The 24,919-nt window shown below is 40.2% G+C and overlaps 2 protein-coding genes and 1 long non-coding RNA gene across 6 annotated transcripts in view; 2 read left to right on the top strand and 1 right to left on the bottom strand.

Annotated features, from left to right (window-relative positions):
- The window catches only part of LOC132129579 (potassium voltage-gated channel subfamily G member 1-like), a 32,615-nt gene extending 17,991 nt beyond the window's left edge, over window positions 1–14,624 (top strand). Inside the window, exons 2-3 of the mRNA XM_059541212.1 lie at window positions 5,945–6,793; window positions 12,752–14,624. Coding sequence (XP_059397195.1) covers window positions 6,002–6,793; window positions 12,752–13,531 — 1,572 coding nt within the window. The 5' untranslated portion in view covers window positions 5,945–6,001 and the 3' untranslated portion in view covers window positions 13,532–14,624. The remainder of the gene's footprint in view (window positions 1–5,944; window positions 6,794–12,751) is intronic.
- LOC132129580 (uncharacterized) lies at window positions 6,630–12,816 on the bottom strand. The gene is made up of 3 exons (XR_009428542.1): window positions 12,704–12,816; window positions 7,730–7,926; window positions 6,630–6,767 (listed from the first exon to the last, which is right to left on the bottom strand). It is a non-coding gene; the product is annotated as an uncharacterized LOC132129580 (long non-coding RNA).
- A 1,885-nt stretch (window positions 14,625–16,509) lies between the features above and the next one.
- Window positions 16,510–24,919, top strand: part of src (v-src avian sarcoma (Schmidt-Ruppin A-2) viral oncogene homolog) — a 44,858-nt gene continuing 36,448 nt past the window's right edge. For 2 of the 4 annotated variants that reach the window (XM_059541363.1, XM_059541365.1), the window contains exon 1: window positions 16,510–16,901. The gene's annotated coding sequence lies outside the window, so the exon portion shown is untranslated. Of the gene's footprint in view, window positions 16,902–23,203; window positions 23,225–24,919 lie in introns of those variants that run through there. The other 2 variants (XM_059541367.1, XM_059541366.1) reach the window with 2 other exon arrangements.

The following is a 24,919-nucleotide window of genomic DNA, read 5'->3' as shown; positions in this document are numbered from 1 at the left end:
ATCAAACACCACTCTGATCCTTTGCTTTTTAGGGTGATAAACACCATGGTGGGGTATATACCATAAGCGTCCATCCAGTCGTTCCAGTTCAGCTGTGGGAACCTTTTCAGCATGGCCTTTAGCGATGACACTCTCCATAAAGGTAGTATAGTCAGCATGAAAAGAAGTGTTTCTTTGAAGCCTTCTTTTAAGATTCAGAGCACGTTGTTCCACTATTGCTCTATTCCTTGGCATGACTACCTTTTCGTTTTTAAGTGGAAGACCAATGCAGTAATGCCCATTGATCAGTCTTGATGACTGTGAAACAAAATCCATGAATTGATGATCTTCCTTTGACAATCCTTGCTGTTCCTCTTGCACACATTCAGGAAAGTCACCCTTGAACTGTTGCTCCCATAACTCATTCAGTTTCATAACGGTGATCCGATTGACAGTCATGTGAGAACGTTCCTTAACAGCATACTCTTCCTGTCGCTTGATTGGTCCATTAACTACCCATCCAAACATGGTTTTAATAGCATATGGGCCACTGTCTTGACAGCGGATAATCTGCCATGGCTCCAAAGCTTCTGGCACATTAGCACCAATCAGTAACTCCACACCAGCATCAATGGAAGGCAAACAAAGATGACTTAAATGAGGCCAGCAAGCAAGGTCGTTTTGTGTGGCGATGTTAGTTTTACCCACAGGCATGGTCCTCTGTGTGTATACCTCTGGTAAAGCACAGTAATGCTCTTGATCCAATGCTGACACTTCAAGATCCTTCAAAACGTAACAGCAAACGGATTTGTCCTGACTCATGGTTCTCATTAGAATGTTAACTTTCTTTGCTGAGAGATTGAGCTTGGACATCAAACTCTCTGTGCAGAAAGTTGCAGAACTCCCAGAGTCCAAAAAGGCATAGGTGGTCACAACTTTACTTCCTTTCTTTGATTTCACACATACAGGAACGATAGACAATGCACAATTTTCTTTACCAGCCCCAGTAAGAGCACTGGACTGGAGCGAGACAAAAGCACTTTCCACTGTTGACTTTGACTCATCTTTATACTGCATGCCTTTTCTTTCTGATGGAAAAATATGGAGAAGACTTGGGTGTTTGAGATGACATATTTTACATATGCTTCTCTCTTTACAATCACGGCTGAAATGTCCTGTACATAAACAACCGAAACAAATCCCTTTTTTCTTCAGAAAATTCATCCTTTCTGCATGAGATCTTTCAAAAAGCCTCTTGCATGAGTCCAATATATGCGCTCCATCACAGAAGGGACAGGTTTTATTCACAGCCTTCCCACCACACTCCTTTGCACCACTTGCAGTGACTGTAGTGGCAAAACTACTTCTAGGTTTTGTATGAGGTAATTTGGTATTCAGGTTTCTACCTCCACTAGGCAGAACATCTTGAATGTTTCCGAATACCGGATCTGTGACTATTTTTACCTGTCTTTCTACGAAGTCCACAATATCAGAAAAACAAGCTGGATGGTTCCGTCTTTCCTGTAAATCATATGCCACCATTCTCCATCTTTCTCTGAACTTATACGGAAGTTTTGCCAGAACAATTTGCATATTAGAGGCAAGATTCAACTCGTTCATGTAATAAATGTTCTGCATTGCATTGCAGCAACTCCTAAGAAAGAGGCTGTAGTCCTGCAGAGCCTTAGCATCCTCAGATCTTATCGTTTGCCATGAGAGCGCTCTTTTCATGTAAGCTGAGGCTATTCTTACCTCATTGCCGAAATGCTCCTTGAGCAAAGCCTTAGCCTTTATATACCCTTTTGAAGGAATCATCAAATGACAGCTTCGAACAAGCTCTTTAGGTTGCCCTCTAGTGTACTGTTCCAAGAAATGCAAGCAATCTGCATGGCCACTTGCTTTCTTTTCCACCACTTCTTCAAATGTTCGCATAAAGTCGTGATAACGCAATGGATCTCCATCAAAGAATGGGACCTCCCTTGGTGGAAGTGAAGATAAGTTGTGTTGCTGAACTAATAGGGCAGCAATCTCATTCTGCTTGTCAATAAGCTTAAGGATACTTCCTCCTGCCAAACCATCCTGTAAACTTGATCCATGTGCACCCTGCATTCCGGGTCCATGTCCACCATCATGACTGATGCTGGGTAATGTAGAATGTGTCAACCTTGTGTTAGAATTTACACTCTGTTGCTGTTGTTGAGCGGACTGAGTTGGAAAATGCATTGGATTCTCTGGTGCTGCTTGAGCCTGTATATGAAATACAGGTAGATGTTGTGGCATTGAATGTGAACTCAAAGGTAAAAATGGCTCCACATTAGGGTTAAGAGAACTGGTTCCAGTATTTCTTGCCCTTAACGCACTGGCATCAGAAGAGATTGTACAAGCACTTTGTTCTGACCTCACGTCACTATACACTTTCATCTTGGCCATGGATACAGCAATTTTAGTGTCCAGTTCCATTTGTTCTTTTCTCCTCCTCAAATCCTCCTCCTCCTTCTCCAGTACATGTTTCCGTGACAACATTTTCTGATGTGCCAACAAGGCTGCCATTTCGGCCTTAACCTTAAGATGAGCAGATACAATGGAAGATCGACTGGTTCGAGATCCATGAGTAGTTGTCGTTCTCCTGCCCACGTTAGAGACACTATTGGTTGGCTGTATTTGATTCTGCACATCACCATCGTCCATGTCACAGTTCGGATCTTCACTTAGAACATGCATATTATGAGATGATGAAACTGGTTCAGCAGAAGGTAGAACATTAGTATCACAGCTTAGATGAGGTTCAGCACAATTATCCATTGCTTTTGGATGATGAATGACAGAAAGTGATGGGCAATGATTTGCATAATGTTGAGTAGAATTTGATTCTGTTATTTGACCATTTTTCCTCAGATTCTTAGCTTCATTCAACCATCGTTCCACATCTTCCACAAATCCATCATTGTGCTTAGAAACTGCATCAAACCACTCATTTTGTTTGTTTTGTTCCTCAGGAGGAAGAAAAGGAAGTACTTCTTTATGCAACAAAGATGCATCATCTTTCAAACATTTTAAAGATCCCACCATTGAAGACAATTGTAAAGCATTTTCATCACATTCCATGAGATCTTTCATTGATAAAATTAAGCTCTTCATTTGATTCACCTTAGACTTGCGATCCTTTTGCAACGTCTCAATTCTAAGAGCCAAGGCCTTTGCTGTAAGCTTAGGTTCTCTTTTGCTGCATATAGCAGCGTGCGCAGACTCATTTGCGTCCATTTCTCACAACGCAATCCAAGTAATCCAAACGGCGCTGTATTCAACGCGTAGATCAAGCCAACAATTTCATGAATGAACGCACCACCACAACGCGATCACGAGTGCGTAGTAAACTTGCACTTCATTCCACAACCGCTATCCATCCAATAAGCGGTATCCAAACACAGCGACACTAGCGTCTTCTCATTCAATAAACAGCAATGTTGCAGCCAAACATAGCAAAACCGCTCACATACCTCTTCTGCCTTCCGGATACAGAAGCGCGATCTCACTTCAGTGTGTGCGTCAGCATGTCGCGTGCATGCGGTGTGCGTAGAAATCCTTTCCAATCCACGATAATCAAATCCAACAGTGGCCGATTTCTGGTGACTAAATATAGCGGCAGCCAGTAACCGCTAAGAGGCTGAGTAGAGGGATTAAAGATTGACGCGTTTCCATAGTTGATCCATGTGATTTATTATAACATTGAAAAGAACAGCAACATGATGATGATGACGGTAAAGTAAACAAAAGGAAAAGAAATGAAATAAATCCAAATGAAATGAAAACGGTCAACAGAAAGTGAGCGTCCCAGCTACTCACCCCCTTCCTCCATGCTAACCACACACAAACTAACAAGTAATATGCACCTAAAGCAAGTGACGTAACAAACCAAAAAATAAATTTCAAAATAAAAGACGTCAACCCAAACCTGGCACCTACAAGATTATTATTAAAATTAATGGCAAAATGAATGTTTGGAAATGTAAACTGATATTTTCTACTTACACACTACAGTAAAATATATAAATAACTGGCCAAACACCATTCTTTTGGGTGAAAATACTAACATGCCTAAGACTTTTGCACAGTAGTGTATGTATAAAATACGTATAATTAAATTAAGTATATTTAAATAAGTGTAATTGAAGTATGCGTTCATATTAGGGGTGTAATGGTACGTGTATTCGTACTGGACCGTTTCGGTACAGGGCTTTCGGAACGGTGCACGTGTGAACCGAATGACCGAATGCAATATTTTGTTTGCTGAACATATACATTTTCGTGTTTCCAAACGAACATATTAAGTGGCGGAAGTCTCCGCGTTCAGCGCAAATCCCGCCCTGCAGCTGATTCTAAGGCCGGTGACACACTGGATGCATGGCGTGAGCGTGGCATTTCTGCTGCGTGTCAGTTGCGTGGCGGCTGCTTCGCGTTTCTGTGTCTTTACACACCAGAATCGTGCCTGACGCTGCGCTGGTGCGCTGCTGCTACTGTAGGTGACATAGAGGGAGACCGCCGACAGACCAGGATCTTGTCTTCACGACAACAATATCTATACTTCATGTTGAGCATAAATATAAAGCCTACTGATAAAGGACACCGTCAACAGTATTGACGGCAAAATAGACTATGTTTGACAGGTGCAATATGCCAGTGTGTCACCGGCCTAAGGTCTTCAAAAGGCATCACACGAGTGTGAACATCACTACAACTAGGAAAAAAACGATTGTAATTCAAACGCAGCTCCCGTCGGCATTTAAACAGACCTGTGCTCTTAATTCTGATCGGTCCAATGCAATAATGAAATCTGAGCAGGTCTCAAAACTGAAACTGTTGATGCTGCACTTTACACTTTGGAAAAGTTAAATATATTTTTTAAATATGAGCAGGCCTAGAAGAAGGGATTGGTAATTCTGCACTGTAATCTTGGTTATTTATTTATATTTTTCATTATATTTTATTATATGATATTGGTTTGAGACAGAGAGTATTTTATTTAGTGGAGAACTTTGAAGCAGTATTTTATTTCTTATTCTTTTTTTATTTTATAGATATTTTATTAAAAAGTATTTAAACAAAGGGTAAACATATTGTTAAAAAAAAGTTTATAGTAATAAAAAACCTGCAGTTTAATGTTTGCATTTCTTTCCCTTACTGTACCGAAAATGAACCGAACCGTGACTTTAAAACCGAGGTACAGTACTTACCGAACCGTGATTTTTGCGTACCGTTACACCCTTAGTTCATATGTGTTAAGGGCTAGTTTTTCGCTGGAGGAAACAGCTGTGATGTGATGAGTGGTGAACAGCGAAAACTTTACAGTAGATGAGAAACTGACTGCTCCTTCGTGACCTCATTGCCTGTTGAATTTCATTGAATTAACTGTTGTTGTAAATTATTTATTTTATTTTGAAATGTATTTTCATTTATTTATTTTTGTTGTTATTGTTGTGGTAATCAACATTAGGCCCCTAATGCCTCTGATTAAACTTAACTTGTATGAAACCTGATGTATTCCTTTAAGAATGAATGAACAGGAAGTTGATATTCACTCAGGTTTCTGTCAGAGTTTATAAAAGTGACATAAATTACACTAATATCATCAATCGTAAAGGCCCTTTCACACCAAAGCAATTGTTCTAATGCTGTGAAAACAGGGAAGTTCACAGCACATCTAAAAGATAATGACAGAGGAGCGATATCACTGGAATCACTTTTAGATCTATTTTTTTTTAGCTGATGAAACCGTGACAGTCAATCAGAATCCACCCATTTTTAACAAGCTCAAGCATTTCAAGCATCAGACGACAAAAACTGTATGCTTAAACAGAATGCTATTCTCTGTTGGTGTGAATGTTGATATTGTTATCATTATCAGTCTTGGAGTGAACAAGCCTTAATACGTCTATCACTAATCAGCCGTCTCTCTCTCATTGAGCAGGTCATTCTTTGAGAGGAAGCGCTGGGCTACAGGCATGTGACCGCCGCTGAGCTAAAGATGACTTTACTGGCAGGCGATGGTTCGGATTATGACTACAGTGCTTTAAGTTGCACCTCGGACGACTCTCTGAACGGGCCCCCCATCCAGGAACGAGAGGCCCTCAAGGGTGTTTATTACAAACGGGCGCAACAACTGCCTCTGACTGACCCCAACATCACCGATGCGCTCCATCTGGACGACAACGGCAACCTGCCTTCCTGCGGCCAGCGGCTGCACGTCATCATTAACGTGGGCGGCCTGCGATACCAGCTTCCCTGGACCACACTGGAAGACTTCCCCCTCTCACGTCTGGGCCAGTTGCATCTGTGCAGCAGCTTCGACGAGATCATGCGGGTGTGCGACGACTTTGACGTGGTCCACAATGAGTTCTTCTTCGACCGCAGTCCCTGCGCCTTCCAGACCATCCTCACCTTCCTACGTGCCGGGAAGCTGCGCTCTCTGCGCGAGATGTGCGCCCTGTCCTTCCGAGAAGAGCTGCTCTATTGGGGCGTCCCGGAGGAGAGCTTGGAATGGTGCTGCCGGCGACGCCTCCTGCAGCGTGTGGAGGAGTGTAACGAGTTAGAGCTGGTGGCAGAGGAGGACGAGGAGAATGAGGATGACAGCCAAAGCAGTTTGACCAGAGAGTCTTGCCTCGGCCGCTGGATGGGAAAGCTAAGAGACATGGTGGAGAAGCCTCACTCCGGCCTGCCGGGGAAGATCTTCGCCTGCCTTTCGGTGCTGTTCGTCACAATAACAGCCATCAACCTGTCCATAAGCACCATGCCTGCCATGAGGGAGGAGGAGGAGACAGTAAGTGTCAGTTTGTCCTGCCATTTACTTAAGAAGTTTGGGGCTTTTTGGAAATAAATAAAACTTTTATTTAGTAAGGAGGCATTAAATTGATGATTTATAATGTTACAAAATAATTTTATTTCAAATAAATAAAACTTTCTATCAAATGTATCATAGTTTCCACAAAAATATAACCTTTTTTCGACATTGATTATAATAGGAAATGTTTCTTGAGCAGCAGATCAGCATATTAGAAGGATTTCTGAAGGATCATGTGACACTGAAGACTGGAGTAATGATGATGAAAATTCAGCTTTGCATCACAGGAATAAATTTCATTTTACAATATATTTAAAAAAAAAATCATCTTTTAAATTTGAATAATATTTCACAATTTTGCTGTTTTTACTGTAATGATCAAATAAATGCATCCTTTGTGATCATGAAATTAAAAACCTACCTATGTCAAACATGGTAGCGTAAATCAGATTTGCATGAATTTTTTTTTTTTTTTAAAGCTAGGGATTAAATTCAGATTCTGACCAACACAGATAATCACTTTTTTGTTTGTTTGTTTTGGCTGATAACTGATAAATGGATGATATTAATACTATTTTTAACACTTAAAAACGTAGTGTTTAACATTTTTAATGTTGCAGGTGAATTTTGGCATCACAACATTATAACGTAAAGTATGGAAAAGGGAGATTTACTACAGATTACATTTTATAGTGCTATTTATACATTTTTATAGATTTTAATTGAGCAAATCTAAAAAGCACTATATAAATAAGTTTGACTTGACTCGAGTTGAAACCACTTCAGGTTTGCTCCTGCAGACTATAGTTGGAACTCAAACACGGGGACCAGTTAATCAAGGTCTTCAAGTTCACTTGAAAATTACAGTCATGTTTCTCAGAGCTCATCTCAAGGAGTCAGATCGAGTACACTTACTGAAATTCATCAAGCTCCAAGAGCCCTGTTCAGAACCGTTCTGCTCAACCAAAGCAAAGGCTTTGCTTCAGGAGAGGTCATCTTTTTCCAGAAATAATTTGTGGCAATTAGAGTTAAACCAGCTCCTTCTCTGATTGAATTAAGACACCCATTGGCTCGGCTCAGATCAGTCACTGGAATAATTAAAATTGCCGCCCCTGGTACAGAGAAAAACAAGAGCATAGAAGATTAAATTAAGTCTTAAACCAACATAGCACCAGCCAGACAGAGACTCCTTTCATTTTCATGAATTATGTCCTTTGTGTTTGTCACCATTTATGGAAATCTTCTGTGAGGAAAAAAAAGATATATAGTATATAGTAACGATCTCAAGCGGGTTTAGCAGATCTGGTGGTTTGTATATCTGGCACGGGGTTCATTTTTAAGGATCCAGGATGCAAAGATGCAGGTGAGTAGTTCTAACATTTTATCATATTATTTCGTAGCATTGAAGCATCAAGCGTCCAAACAATATTTATACAATTGGTTTCATTTTCAATGCACTTAGTGACACTTTTTTTTTCAGTTGAGCTGAAGACATTTTCTGTACCACAGTCAACACATTTTTCTTTCCTCTGTAGTTGTTAGAAGTGCGATCCTAGAATTTAATGAGAATGAAAAAGACACCGGAAAAAGCGAGGTGAGACGAGGTGAAATAATAATAATATGCAGCAAAGTTCTGGAAACAGATCCAGGAAGAATCCTGTCTTTGCATGAATCCCTGGCTTCCTCTAGTGGACTACTAGCAGTATTGACACTGAGAACAAGATTCACAACAACTGAATTCAAGCAACAACACTGAACAGTATGAAATGCTCTCTAAACCGCTCTCTAAAAATAATTTGTTGTGAATGTTTTTTTCCTTGCATCCATCAAGCTCCATTTTCATGAATTAAATCCTTTGTGTTTGTCACATATCCACATGATACATAATCAAATGATAATTCACTGGATTATCACTGTATGTGCTTAAATTTATTAGTCCACCTGTCATAATAAAGAGAAAAAATGTCTAAGGTTACGTATGTAACCCTGGTTCCTCGAAGGAACGAGACGCTGCGTCGAGAACGTTTGGGGAACTCGTCCAGCGTAACGTCTCTGAATAATGTGTATAATCAGTCCAAAGGAAGGGCGAGACGTCATATGCGGGTAACGTCAGAGACCAGGAAGCATAAAGCATGAGCGGCGAAGCCGGAAATCAGTCTCAAAGGATGAAGCAAGCGCCAGCCAGAGATGCCGGAAGTGTGGCACTGCGATGCAGCGTCTCGTTCCTTCGAGGAACCAGGGTTACATACGTAACCTTAGACGTTCCTCTTCAGGAACTCGAGCTGCGTCAAGAATGTTTGGGGAACGAGAATGCTCACGCCGCCAGACTTCCAAATCTCTGCCTAGTGTGGAAGAGCACAGCTAAAGCAAGAGAAGGAGCCTGACAGAATTCGGGGACAACCCGTCCAATGGCCAAACTTCAGAAGGAGTGAGTCTTGACCCCCAGGACAGGGGAGATCAGAGGACTCGAGGCTTAGGATAACATCCTGATCACCGCTTAGCATAAGCTTTTTCTGGCCGAAGGCCTCAGCCTCAGCGCACCATGGAGGAACATGTAACCAGAGGGTTTCTGCCCACTGACTGGCCACCGAGAGGGGCGTGGTAGGCCACCATGGCCGCCACGTAGACCTTCAGGGTGGAGTGGGTCAACCCTGCGGAGAGCCTGCAGGAACTCCAGCACTGTACCATACGGGCAGTTAACTGGGTCGAGCTGGCGGTCTCCGCACCAAGAAGTGAAAAGCTTCCACTTCAAGGCATACAGTTTCCTCACTTAGGGAGCTCTGGATTGGAGAACGGTCTTACAACCTCGGTTGAGAGACCGGAAGCTAAGAGTTGTGCCTCCTCAGAGACAGCACCTACAGCCTCTAAGCTCCATGCGGGGGCGCACCCTCCGCCTGCGAGAGGAGATCTAAGTGCCGAGTGCCGTCAAAAAGAGAAATCAGGCCCAGGAACCATACCCGGCCCGTCCAGAACGGGGCTACTAACAGCAGCCGGACTCCGTCCCGGCGCACTCTCTCCAGAACTCCCGAGAGCAGAGCAATCGTGGGAAAAATGTACAGATGAAGCCTCGGCCATGTCTGTACCATGGCGTCCATCCCCAGTGGAGCTGGATGAGTCAGAGGAAGCCAGAGGGGACAGTGCGAGGTCTCTCGAGTCGCAAACAGATCCACCCGAGTCTGGCCAACATCTCTAACTCTGCTTCATCACCTCAGTGTGAAGCCGCCATTCCCCGGGCCTTGGCCCCTGCCTCAACAGGATGTCTGCTCCCATATTAAGATGCCCAGGAATGTGAACTGCTCTGAGTGAGAGGAATTCGTCCTGGGCCCACACAAGGATCTGGTACGCTAGTTGTTTAAACGGCGTGAGTGCAGAACTCCTTGGCGGTTGATGTAAGAGACCACCGCTGTGTTGTCGGTGCGCACCAACACATGGCGACCTCTTAGGTCTGTGACAAAAGTGACACCCCAGGCACAAGGGGCTAGAACATGGTTGGGATTGCTCCGCCCAGCAGCCCCTGACCGCCTCAACCTCTTCAGAGGAAGAGCAGTACACACGTGTTCTCACATAAGAAATTACATCCCTAGAGCCCCTGCACATCTAACTTCACATAGTCAGATAAATATTAATATATAGTAGTCAACAACCAGATGAGTCAACACGGTCTGGTGTAGAAAAAGAAACTCACATAAAGATGAAACAATATAATACACGCGTTGCCTCGGCAGTTTTTTTTTATTTTTTATATATGCTACTCAGTCACACAGACAACATCAATCTCCTCAGAGAAAGATGAATGCTGCAGCGAGCTCTGCCTCCGAGGACGAAGAAACCACAGCACGGGTTTTCAAGCCTCGAGACCGAGCTCTAGATCTAGTGAACACGTGTGGAGATAGGACGAGCCGTCTCCAACCTGTTCGCCAGATCATGTGCGATTCCTGCGAACGCGGTCGCCGCCGTGCCCCAGCGCGACCGCAACCGCAAGATCGCATGCACGGATACACTCCTCAGAGCGTGCCCGGTGAGAAAGCATGCAGCAGCAGCAGTGAGCTGTCTCAGAGGGCGAAAAAACCACAGCGCTGGTTTCCAAGCCTCGGGAACGAGCTCTAGATCTAGTAAACACGGGTGGAGATAGGACGAGCCGTCTCCAACCCGTTCACCAGATCATGTGCGATTCCCGCTATCGCGGTCGCCGCTGTGCATCAGCCCCAGCGCGACCGCGACCGCAAGATCGCATGCACGGACACACTCCTCGGAGCGTGCCCAACGAGAGTGGAGCGCTTAACAGCGAGAAAAGCACAATCAGCCCCCCGAGAGCCGACTGCGCGAGCTCCACTCCTCATTAATGCTGCTTATTATAATATTAGGCATAATATGCGTGTGTAACTGGTGCTTGTGTGACTGGTGCTTGAACAACTGGCGAGCTCATCGACGCCTTTCCATATCAATCTCCTCTGAGAAAGACAGGCAGTGCGTCACGCCCTCTCATCGGGGAGTACCGCAAACGTACCGCAAACTCGGGCTTCCGAACCCCCGAGAGCGGGCGCCGGATCTGGTGGCTAAGAAAGAAGATAGGGACTTGCTGCCCGTCTTACATTCCTTCCAGCAGATCCGAAAGCGAATCCCGCGAGCACAACCACCGCTCCGTTTTTTCCTCGACAAAAGCGGGGCTGGCACCGCGAGAAATGCCAGTGAAAGCTCTCTCCTCAAAGAGAGCCTTCTGAGAGTGAAGCAAAGGCTCGCATCGCAGCCGTCAACTACCTCGAGAGCTGTCACTGCGCGCTTCACTCTCAAGCAGACAACACACGAGCTGCGTGTGTCCCTACCTTTTCTTTCTCTCTTTATTTTTTTTTTTTTGGCAGGGAAAACACACAGCCTGAACGGTGCCTGCTCTCGCCCAAAACTTCTCTTGACTGAAGCTTTGACAATGGAGTTTATCAGTGGACAAACGACACTAAATAAGACTCACAAACAGATAGTTACTGACACACACACAGAGCGCTTGCTGAAGACACAAGGCTGACTTCCGGCTTCGCCGCTCATGCTTTATGCTTCCTGGTCTCTGACGTCACCCGCCTATGACATCTCGCCTTTCCTTTGGACTGATTATACACATTATTCAGAGACGTTACGCTGGACGTGTTCCCCAAACGTTCTCGACGCAGCTCAAGTTCCTGAAGAGGAACTAATATTTTAGGACAATGTCCAAAAACTTGTTTAAAACTAAACATTTTCTTGTCATTTTTTTATTGTCAACAACTAAATAGTCTTTATTCACACATAATAACCTTAATATTTTTTATATTTTTTAAAACTTGTACCTAAAAAATAAGTAACAAATAAACACGATGAATTTAATTATTTAATTTCACTAAATACAACTAAATAAACAATAAAATACATTATAATAAAAAAGTGAATAAAAGCTGATTAAATAAGATTACATTAAGATTCTGAAAACAATATCTAATGCTCACCAAGTCTGCATGTGAAAACCATAATATTTTTGTTACTTTTTTTTTATTATTATTTGAATGTCATTTAGAATGTAATTTATTCCTGTGATCAAATCTGTATTTTCAGCATCATTCCTCCAGTCTTCAGTCTCACAGCATCCTTCAGAAATCATTCGTATATGCTGATTTGCTGCTCAAGAAACATTTCATAATATTTCCAATGTTTATGGAAACCATTTATTTTTTTCAGGGTTCTTTGATGAAAATTCTGAATAGTAGCATTTATTCAAAATAGAAATATTTTGTACCGTCATAAATGTCTTTACTGTTACTTTTGATGAATTTAACGTGTCCTTGCTGAAGTAAAGCATTGATTTCTTAACAGACTTTAAACTTTTAAATAGTGGTTTATACATAAGGAACCTAGTTCAATAACCTACGCTCAAAATCCCAAGTTTTCTAACTTTCCACTCTTCTTTTTCAGGGTAAATGCTCTCAGATGTGCTACAACATCTTCATCGTGGAGACGGTGTGTGTGGCCTGGTTCTCGCTGGAGTTCACGCTGCGCTTCATCCAAGACCGCAGCAAGCTAGCCTTCCTCCGACGGCCGCTCAACCTGATCGACGTCATAGCCATCCTGCCCTACTACATCACGCTGGTGGTGGACAGCACCTCCACGGGCGAGAAGCGCTTGGGCTCGGGCAGCAGCTATCTGGACAAAGTGGGCCTGGTGCTGCGCGTGCTGCGGGCGTTACGCATCCTCTACGTGATGCGGCTGGCGCGCCACTCTCTTGGACTGCAGACTCTCGGGCTGACGGCGCGCCGGTGCACACGGGAGTTCGGCTTGCTCCTGCTCTTCCTCTGCGTGGCCATAGCTCTCTTCTCCCCGCTGCTCTACCTGATTGAGAACGAGGCAGGGGCCACGCGAGAGTTCAGTAGCATTCCTGCAACGTACTGGTGGGCTGTGATCACCATGACCACGGTGGGTTACGGTGACATGGTGCCGCGCAGCATTCCCGGACAGGTGGTGGCGCTCAGCAGCATCCTCAGCGGGATCCTGCTCATGGCGTTCCCCGTCACCTCCATCTTCCACACGTTCTCGCGCTCTTATGTGGAGCTCAAGCAGGAGCAGCAGCGGCTGCTGCAGCGCAGGACGCACTTTCTGCTGCGCAGCCGCATCGCAGGTCTGAGTAGCAACCTGTCACTGGAGAGCGACGTGCTTTTTCCTAGCACCTCGTCTGATCACAGAAACCGAGAGGAATAGTAGTTCAAAAAAGTGGAGGGTGCTTATGGACGCGAAATATAAAGCAGCTGTTTTGAATGTCGTTTTACATGTTATCCATCAACAATCCATTAAAGGGATAGGTTAAAAAAATTAATTCAAAAATGAAAATTCTGTCATCATTTACTCACTCTCATGTCCTTCCACAGCCCAAGAATTTGGTTAAAGTGCTTCCCAAAAAAAGAATGAAAATTCTGTCATCATTTACTCATCCTCAAGTTGTTCCAAACCTGTTTGAGATTAATTCTTCTTCTGAACACAAAAGAAGATATCTGCAAGAACGTAGGTAACAGTTGCTGGTCCTCATTGACTTCCATAATATGGAAAAAATACTATGGAAGTCAATGGGTACCGTCAACTGTTTGGTTTCCAACATTCTTCAAAATCTCCACCTTTGTGTTCATCTGAAGAAGAAACTCGTACAGGTTTGGAACAACTTGAGGATGTGTAAATCAAAGAATTTTAAAATAAAATTACCTTGAAGTCGGTCTCTCCATCGAACGTAAAACAAATCCATATGATGACAGAATTTTCATTTTTGGGTGAACTATCCCTTTAAAAGTCTATTAGAGGTGCTCAGTCATGAACTTTCCAGCAGAACTGACTTCAGAGTTTAAGTTGAACAAATTTGAAACTTTCAGAGCTTATTTGAAAATGACTGGCTGTAGATGTGATAAGGTTGCTCTTAATGAATTAGGTCACCAAAAATGAAAATTCTGTCATCATTAAAGGTGTGTTCACACCAAGGTCAGTAACTATAACAGTAACCATGAAGTTGTAATAATTGTTCTAATTCAATGAGAAGAGGGAAGTCCACAGCAAAACTATAATCATTACAACACATAGGAACGATAACATTAGGATTACTTTCAAAACTTTCAAATCCTTTCTGTTATTTCAAACCTTCTTCTGTGGAACTCAAAAAGAGAATTTTGAATAATGCAAAATGTTTTTTTCCTAAAACAAAATACTGATGAAAGAGAGACTGGCACTTTTCAAGCATCAGAAAGGACTTGAGCTGCATAACACTGTAATGTACTGTAAGTTTAATAAAAATGATTTGTGTGCTATATAATGCCACCCTCTGGTGGACTGTTAACCACTCTACTCTCTTTGAACTTGAGAACCAACATGTGAAGAATCATTTAGATATGTTGTATGATCTAAATTAATTGCAAAACAATTAAGTCAGTCATGATTTGAACTTCTGAACGCAACAGTGTTGTTGTTTAACTAAAACTAAAACAGTTGTTTTCAGTGATTAAAAAGAAAGCTGAAATAAAATAAAATATTAGATGAAACACTTAAACTTAAAAAACAAACAAACATAGAAATGTTGCAATGGCAACCAGCTAACTAATTAAAGCTATATAAATATAAATATATAAACTTCATTTAAAATCCTAATGAAATATATATATATATAACGAATTCAAAATAAATAATACATTTGTATACTACAATAGTATTTATAATATAAATAATAATGTATGATAATAATAAAATAAAACAGGAACACATCAAGGACAGCTACTGTATGAGTACCTTCCCTTTGTGCAAATCTAATTCTAACACACAAATCACATCACACACTTACAGGTCAGTCGAATCATGTGTTTAAACACCAGGTTTATGTTCAAAATGTCATGCTGTTTGTATGTGCTGAAGTGTATGATTCAAATCCATAAAACGTGCAGATCTCATGACATATAATTCTGTACCACAATATACAGTCTGTAATGTTTAATGCTTAGAAAACTGCCAGGAATATCTCCCTATATAGTTTCTCACGTGTCACATTCTGTGTGTTTTTATATATATATATATATATATATATATATATATATATATATATATATATATATATATATATCACACCACATGAATAAACATTATTTCTATTTTATTTGGTCTTTTTTCTTACAAATATTTGTGGCTTGCTTTGCAATATTCTTGCTTGCTTGTGTCTTTACCGTTAGGGGGCAGCAGTGCCAAATCTTTGACTAAAAACTTGGATTTACTGTAAAACGGACATATATTGTGCAAATGGAGGAAGACAGCATGAACTGGCCTCAGGCTTTCATCTCTGGTATGTGTGTGGCTGTAAAAACCTGATGAGACGTGTCATAAGTTGAGGGAAGCTCTCAGAAAATATAAATCCAGTTCATCAATCACAAATCTAGTCTCAAATATTCAACGAAGAACGTATCCTTGTCTGCATTACCTTTCTTTGTGGAAATACTGGCAAAACTTTCCTAAACAAATCCTTTAGAATTTCTTTGAAATACATCTGAAATACATTCAACAGATTTAGTTGTTTATAAGTGAGAGAATTTCTTGGAATTGTTAGGAAGCAAATGTATTATTCCATTGGCACTGATGGTCGAATTAGAAATACTGCTATTTACTTTCTCAAAATAAGGTTTAATTTTATTTATTTCCTTACTTATTTATTGATTCATCGCATTTGATTCGAGTCTTTAGAATCATTTCCAAAACATTTCACTCTGATTCGTTCAGTGGGTCTCTTGTTGCATCAGTAGGTGGGGGTCATTTACCGTGTCTTTTGCGGTTATTTTTCCGCTCATTAGTTTTATTAATTTTTTCTTATTTATTTACATAGATTTATGACAGAATATTGTATCTAATCCATGTATGCATGTGTATTTATATATTAATTTAATTCATGCATTTATTTTTTATTTTATTTTATTGCACTGAGCAAACTCAAAATGACGTTTTGGGTGCCCCAGATCCAGCAATAGGTGGCCCAGTTACCTTAAATTCTCCAATTCTCAACAGAGTCATAATGAACCCCATTCCAGTCTCTCTCTCTCTCTCTCTCTCTCTCTCTCTCTCTCTCTCTCTCTCTCTCGTGCTATTGCAGACTTGTCTCTGCTAGTCAAGTGTAACGTAGTAAAACAGTGTCACGTCAAAGCGCCCTGCCCTCCCACCCTTCTGTCTTTCCAGTTTCCCATCATCTCATGATACTGGTGTCATGGCTTTGACTCCGTCTTCGGCCGCGCGCGTTTTCTCAGGGACGCGATAAGCTGCTGCTACATCGGATCTTTCCCGATCGCTTTTGATCGTGACGCTGGATATTTTCATTGTTACTGGTGTGACATTGTTATTATCGATGACTCGCGCAGCTGTGCGCGTTCCCAGGCAACCCCCGTCATGAACGCGCACTGAACGCGCTCATTCGCTCCGTTTCGTTTCTTCTGTTTGAGCCGGTGAATATTGACTATGGAAAGCTGAGTCTCGTTCATTCGTACACCGAAAACAGTAACTCAGAGGTCATTCAGAGCAACGAAAGGGTTTTATTCGCACCACATTCGTGGTACTCGACAAGGTGAGTACTGCTGGATTATTTTTATATCGTAGCCTATTTTTTTTTTTCTGGGCGTTGGGATTCAAAATACAGCTTAAGGAGATTTTTAGACACATTTCCGGTTGATCAAATAAATAGAATGTCTGGCATATTGTTTAAAACGAAGTGGGTGTTCAATATTTGGCCACGGTGTTTATAAATCCGGGTATTTTTCTCCGATCCGCCGGTTTAAATGAACTGTAAGATTGTTTCTCATAAACAACAACAGACTCGTGATGTTTTCCATTTAAACCAGAAACAATTCGCATGATTATTGATTTATTTGTTTGAATATTTCAGGCAAACAGCTACAATGTGACTAGCTGTTTCAGATGACTAAACTAGCCGAAGTCCTGTCAAGGACTAGTCTGGATTTGTCTTTTATGTACGTCACACCTGAACTAGATCTCCCTGCAGGAAAGGAAAATTGCAAATCAGCTCTCGGTTTTTTTTCTTTCTTTCTTTCTTTCTTTTTGTGTTTTCTCTACTGTCAGTTGTTTCTTTTAGACTGTATTGTCAGAGCTTCTCAGATGTTTCTGCTGAGGGAAAACACGCCAGTAATTTCATGTGTCTCCTCTACAGTTGCAGATCTCAACAATGTCTCAAATTGTGCTCAGGTTGGCCAGGATTACATGACAGAGATTCCAATATGAATTTAAATATTTCAGACTAAATGATGTGATCTGCTATCCACATCAATTTTATAGATGCGTACAATTATCCTCTCATTTGTGTCTGCTTTTAGTAGAAACATCTGAGGCAAAGTTTGTGTTGGGAGTTCTCAGAAATGCTTTGTTTTTGTCTTTATTCAGTACTTTTAATTTGGTACTTGCTTCATTTACTTTTAATGGTATGTATTAGTGATAGACAGATTAATCAGATTCTATCTGTCTGTCTGTCTGTCTATCTATCTATCTATCTATCTATCTATCTATCTATCTATCTATCTATCTATCTATCTATCTATCTATCTATGTAACACCTCTTGTATCAGTCAGCCAGTGAACCTCTTTAGTGAACTTAAGAGAAGTTCTCGCCTGCTTTGTTGGCGGTGTTTGGGATTATGGTTCTCCCACTCACGATGACTCAAATCTCTAAATATCGAGTTTGCCATAAGGCATGGTGTTTAATTCCTATTTTTGGACATCCTTAAATTTAAGAAAGCAGTAGTCGGCTTGAATCAACATTTCATTTCAACACATTCTCATAGCAGCTATTTTATGCTTTTGCAAATTGGTGGCTAATCTGGATGAATTCATGCAATCTCATTTATACTTTTTTTGCATTCTGTTCATGCCCGTGGTGGGTTAGGTTTAGGCGTGGACATTCTTGCGTATACTTTTGTCTAAATCACATTGTACAAATTCCTAGTTTTCTTGTGAAATCAGGTTGGTCATTTTTTAAGCTTTTTTTTTGTTTTGTTTTTAGACATGTACATGGCATGAATTGTGCCCCCCCACCATAGCACTGTTAATGAGAAACACCTTGCATCACTTTATAGTAGATTAAGGAGTTTTACTTTAGCAGATATTCCCTGTACAAAGCTACTCTACTGTAAATCATGGGTTAAGAGGCTTAGAAATCATATCAGGGATTTTGAGCCTAGAACTAAGCTATAATTTGTTAGTTTACCACTTCTCATCTTGGTACAAAGACTTCGCCCACACTTGCTCTCCTCAGAGTGTTTCAGCCTCCTCATTCTTCATGGCAAAATGCACTTAGGTAAGTGAAAGTGAGTGTGTGGTTTCTACTAAACAAATCGACCCTGGTTTGAATCTTTAGCAGGCTGCACTCTTAAAATAATTTTGGCATCTATGGTTCCATGAAGAACCTTTAACATCCATGGATCCTGTCCATTCCAGTAAAGGTTCTTTATTGTAGAAAAATGGGTTATTGGAGTATTAAAATGTTCTTTAGACTAAGATAAAATTATTATTTTGGGAACTGGTCACTAAAAGCTTCTCTGGAGGACATTTAAAAATATTTTAAAAATAAAGACTCATTCCATGGAATCTTTTCATTCCACAAAAGGTTGTTAATAATGGAAAAAAGTTCTTTAGATGATTTAAATGTTCTTTACAGCAAGAAAATCAGGTAGGCCTACATTTAAGACCTGTTTTGCTGAAAATGGTTCTTCTGCTGCAAAAAAAAAAAGAAAAAAAAAACTTTTAGAAAAGGTTTAGTAAAAAAATAACCCTGTAGAAGTTTTTTTTTTTTAAGAGTGCATCTTTAACCATCAACCTCGCTTGAACATTTACAGATTTGCCTTCTCTGTCAGCTTTATTTTAAGTTCCAGTTCTGTCGTTGTACATCCTGGTTATCTTGGGGACAAGTCCAGAGACTCAATGTCTATGTTAATTTTAGGTTGGTTTAGTAAAGTGGAAGTACTTCACTGAAGTAGGTATGCATATGTTTTCCCCATCCATTTTATCATCCACCAGGTAAAAATGGGAAAGTCCAGTCCCTTTGAAAAGTAATAACATGCCTTTGCTCAAAAAGCTGCATGATTAGAGGTACATGTCTGTAACGTTATTTAGAGTTAGAGGTTTGTTTGAATCCTCAACCCTAAGTATGTACACCACCAATAAAGAAATCCAACACAAGACTCAGAGGTGCACATGCAGTAAACAGTGCTTCAGAATTGACTCTGTAATGAGGGAGTGTCTCATAACTTAAAGGTATTCCCTTAAATCAGTTGTTACTCCAATGAGCTATTTATCCTATAGTGATTTGGAGCAATTAGCTAATGCATCCGTCTTCAGTTGTGTTCATCTGTTGTTTCTCTGCATTGCCCGTTGCTGTTGTTGGTCCTTATGGGTGCTTTCATAAGGAGGGGACTGATGCTCTTAATTAGATGTGCTCATAATACCACAGAGGACTCTTGAAGAAGGGGCCCAGAGCCCGTGAAGTGGCTTTAATGCCTTTTGGAATTCTGTGAATGTCTTTCAGTGAAAGCCGTGGAAGTTTAAGTGAGATCATTGGAAAAGCAGCCCATTTAAGGCAAAATTCCTGTTAATTGGTAACGTGCCTACGCAGTGGGGCCTTTGTCCTCCCTTCACTGGGACCTTCTGTCTGTGATGAGTGATACACTGGGCTTTGGGCTCCGTTATGAATGACGTGCTTGTTTCTGTTTACTGGCTTTGAGAATTGGCATGCAATAAAAAGTGGCTTCTTCTTTTGAAATGCTATTATGGGAACGAGTGGCACGATTAGTCGAGGAGAGAGAAACCAGAGGACAACTCCCATAGACTGAAATTTTAGGAAGCAGTTTGACCAAATTATATCAGTTGAACCACTAAGATCTTTATAAGAGATATACAAAGGAATATTTAATATCTTACTCACTTCTCTTATATGTGTATATAGTAGTCCTTGACTGGCATTGAGTGCTTCACACGTGATTGAACAAACGCCTCGTTTTGTGTGATTGGCAATGAAATTTGCATATTTAATGGTCACGCTATCGGCCTCTCTGGGTTTGGACAATGCCGCCGAGATTTGTGGTGGACACCCACAGATTTTGTTAAATCTTTAATGCAGCAGACAGCTAACTTCTGTTGTTGCATATAGATGCCTCTCCATGTTCTGTTGCACTGTTCCAGTTATGCATCTAATTCATTTCTACCAATGCTCAAGGACAGTTCTGCAAAATCACTGGAAAGTTATTTTTTTTCTTCTTTATTTCTGTGAGAATGTTGGTTGGGTTTTGATTTTGTACCTATGACATGCTTTCAGACTTCTAATTATAGTGTTTAAAATAAAAATAATTTGCACTCTGACAGTGATTGGCTTGAAATTCTTCAATGAAGGTTTTGCATTTATTACAAAAGCTTTGACAGCTTTTTTTTTTATTTTTGCAGTGGCTTATTTAGAGATTATGCAACAACACTGAGAGGTGTTTGCCAGTCTGACATGCTTAACATTTACTGTTGGATTGCCATTGAGCTTGAATCTTGTCAGCTGTGATATGTTTCATCCCTCATAGGATTTTTTAGTCAATACAAAAACTTTCTCTTAATCACATCATCAGAATCCGTTTGAATAGGCACTTCAGATTTGACTCAAAACTGAATGTGAACTATGAATATATAGTCTATCCAAGTAGTTTGTAAGGTCAAAGGTCATGCCCAGAGTAACTTTGCGTAAAGTAAATGCTGCTCTTAAGTTCTATACATACTTTTAACTATATTTACCCATATGAAACCATTGTTTTACCATATTTAAAAACGGTTTGTTCACTGATTTGATTTTATTTTTTGGAACACCATATTTACACTGTTTTGTTGGCTAAACCATTAAAACCCTATTAAATGGCCCGTACTTCTATCCCTCACGTCTTTGCTTTAAAGAGTCAGTTCATATATTGTAGCTTGAATTTATTAATTATCGTCACTCAATGTGTCTGAGACCCATTTTTGGTCACTGGTAGAGCTTGAAGAGGATGACCCCTCCGAACTCTCACAGCAGTGGACCCATCTGTCCTCATATGATGTCATTTGAATGGAGGACATGGTGGTGGGGGTCTGTTCGGGGGAACACAGCGCTACTGTGTCCGCACAGAGTTCAGGGCCACTTCCTGTCAACCCGGCAAGCGAGGCCACAGATGCTTCACGTCTCGTTTCAATCCTCCCTCTGTTCTCTCCTTCCGTTATGTGACAGAAAAACAAGGATGGATGGATGGGATTTGTATTAAGTAGGCCTGTATGATTATGAAGTGCCACTCAGCTTAGCCATTGATGTGGGCTTTTGAATGGGCTTTGTGCACCCATCCAAATGATATGCTGTTTACTGAAAGCTGATGTCTGTTTTAAGTTTTGGAAGTTTTTATCTCAAAAATAGCTTAACTGCTGAGTCATAGTTTTGTAGTCTTGATATCTAAATTTGCAGTCTGTTAAGTGAAGCTGTTATAATGGACCTTGGTGAGGTTAGGAATGACTCAAATGTGAAGAAACTATCCAGTAGTTTGTAAGGTCAAAAGTCTCGTCTAGATCCACATGCAATCTGTGCATGCAGAACTTTGCATAAATTTGACAGAACTTAAATACCATTAGTTTCATTTACTTGCTTGTTATTAAAACTTAACTTTTAATTTTTTTAAAAATCTGTCATTTACTTTGTATTTGTAATCTTTAATCCATTCATCTGCAATAATGAAATCTGTGTAATTACATTTATTTTGCAGAATATTCACTCAAAGTTCACAAGTTCACAATTACTTGTCAAAATGTTCATTATCCATTGTCAAACCTGCCAAAAATCTGTCATTTATTTGCTTTGTATTTGAAGCGAGTGATCTGTAATATCTTCAGGGACGCTTGCATATGTGTTAATTAAATGTTTTTGACATTTGTGAGGAAGACTTGTATTCATGAATTCATCCTGTGGAATTGCATGCAAATATCCCATTTCACCTCACTGTCACCTTTCTGGGTGTCGTGGTTGGCTAGGAGAGCTGTGATCTTGCATACATACACCCACATCGTTAAACATGGAAAAATACTGCATGTGAACAACCTGAGACTGCTTGGTGTGGGGGGTGGGGGTGGGGTGGGGTATGTATAGATGAAGTTGTTGTAGGTTTTTGTTTCATCTGGGAGTTCAAAAGACGCTTGAGCTAGGTTCACTCAGTTCACAGTCTACTTAATATTAATATGTGCGTGAATATTAATGAGGTTTTCTCATTTTCTCCCAATCCTTAAGGAAAATTATTAGTGGCTTCATGACTTAAAATCCCAAACCTCTTTTAGAATCACATGCTCGTGCAGCAGATGTTTGGAATCCCCCTTTAAATGTGAATACAACAGCAGAGCATCTTTTTAAAGCAAATTCTTCTCTTGGTGTTCCATTTGAAAAAATAACAGTAGTGTGAGCTGTAATGGAAATCACTTCACTCTCCGCAATTCTGTTATGGAAATGTCGGAGGCTGTTCTGTTTGATGGCTGGATGAATCGCGGGTTATCCACGGGGCATTTGATTTCAGGGCTGATTTGTCCTTGGCCGTTGTTTTGGTGCACATGAAGGAACCATCACCATGCTTATGGCTTCTTCCATCTTCTTTACTGAATGAGAAGATTCGGCAGCCTTCTATCTTTAGTCGTGTCTATTACCTTTTTTTTAATTTCCAGAGGAAGTTCAAAAGTGATTGAATGTGAAACTCTTGGTCTTTTTTTCCAAGTGATCAGTAATCAGCTGATTCTGAGTGTTCACTGTGCCGATGGGTCGTGCCTTGACTTGCTTGCAGAATGTGATTGTAGCTAAAGCATAACGGACGACATGAAGAGGCAGATCTAGACCATAGCAGCACGGTACAGAAAGTCAAGTCAAATCAAATTACATTTATTTATTGGGTGGTTTAAAACAGCTTTACGAGAATAAACAGGATAGTAACCGTGTCAGTACTGTAAAATGTATCAGTAATTAAACTATTTTAGCTGTAATGCAATTCTACAGTAGATAAGTGTCATTATTCAGCTCAGTGTATTGAGTGTTGATTCAGTTCAGTATCAGTGTGAATGTTGCAAAGTCTTTATCCAGTTCAATTTATTTCATGTTTTGTTCTCATCCAATACTGTGAGTGCAGTTAAATCGATGCTGTTTATACATTTTCCTCTAAACCTCTAAAATCCCCAACTTTTCAGATTTTTTAGGCAATATTACCTAAACTAGTACTTGACCAGTATTGATTTTTCAGAATTTGAAAGCTGGCAAAATTGGTAAAATTACAAAATAATATTTATTCACTTACAAAAATTTGGAAACTGATTGGAGAAACCTGGGAAATGTTTATTATTCATTGTCAAAGCTGTTGTTGTTGTTTTCTGTATTGATTAAAAGAACTAAGATCCTTGGGTCAAGTGAATATGGTATGATCCGTAAAAAAATCCCAAAATAGCTAAATATCATTCCATTCATTTATAATTTCATAATTTTCAGCAAAAGCCACGTTTTAGGTGTTTTAACCCTAATTTATACACTATGTTTGGTTGCAGAATTCCCTTTTAGCATAATTCAAGGCTCGAAATTGCGACCATTTTGGTCACATATGCTCCTGAAATTTAATCAGTGCGACCTCAAAATATATTTGCCAGCATTTGTGCGAGTGCTTATAATAGTTAATACAAATTATATAGTAACAAAAAAATCAAAACAAAACACCTACAGAGAGTGCACGCATAAATTGACGTGAAGTCTATTAGGTTAGTTTAGTCCGCATGCGTTCTTTCACTGCATGATTCAGTCTATTAAAATGCATAACAAAATATCATTTCATATAGTTAATCAATATGACAAGAAGAGTGCTTTTTTTCCTCAACAAATCAGCATGACTACAATGTGATATTGATTTTATACAACTGTTAACAAAGTTAACAGATAAACAAGAAGTTAATATCAAGAGGCTTAAGTTTTAGACACTATATTCCCTGTTTTTGCTCTATTTCATCAACAAAAACAATTCCAAACACAGTCACATCAACTGTTTGCATCTCTGAGCAACATGAGGGCGTTTAGTTCCTGAATGAACCATTCGTTAAATGATTCAGTTCTATCGAAATTACTCACTTATTAACAATGACTTGCTGCCACCTGCTGGTGGTTTTAATTTCACATTTAAAGTTTCAAATATTTCAAATATCAGTATTCAATGTTTTATGTTTACAATATTAAAATATTGTTTATGCATGTGTAACTGCAGGTTAAATGCATTCATGTACTGCATTAATCAGTGTGTAAATGCATCTAAATTCCATTTCAGATGCAGCTTCTGTGTTTCCTCTGCATTGCAAAGATTAATTTTGTTGATACTTCATAATTTGCTTGATAACAGCCCAAATGAGAATAAGTGATAATGCACACTTTTAGAAAAATATGGCGTTAAGGTAAAAATGACCATAAAAGATAAAAATCAATTTAAACTTATTGGTAAAGATTAATTTCTGTCACTGCTGTGAACTGACCACCACACAGAATGAAGAATATTAAAATGTTCAGCTGTCCACTGT

This window comes from Carassius carassius, chromosome 46 (assembly GCF_963082965.1).
Source record: "Carassius carassius chromosome 46, fCarCar2.1, whole genome shotgun sequence".
Classification (NCBI taxonomy): Eukaryota; Metazoa; Chordata; class Actinopteri; order Cypriniformes; family Cyprinidae; genus Carassius; species Carassius carassius.
Note: the sequence above shows the minus strand (reverse complement) of the source record. Positions and strands in the feature narration are given on the sequence as shown.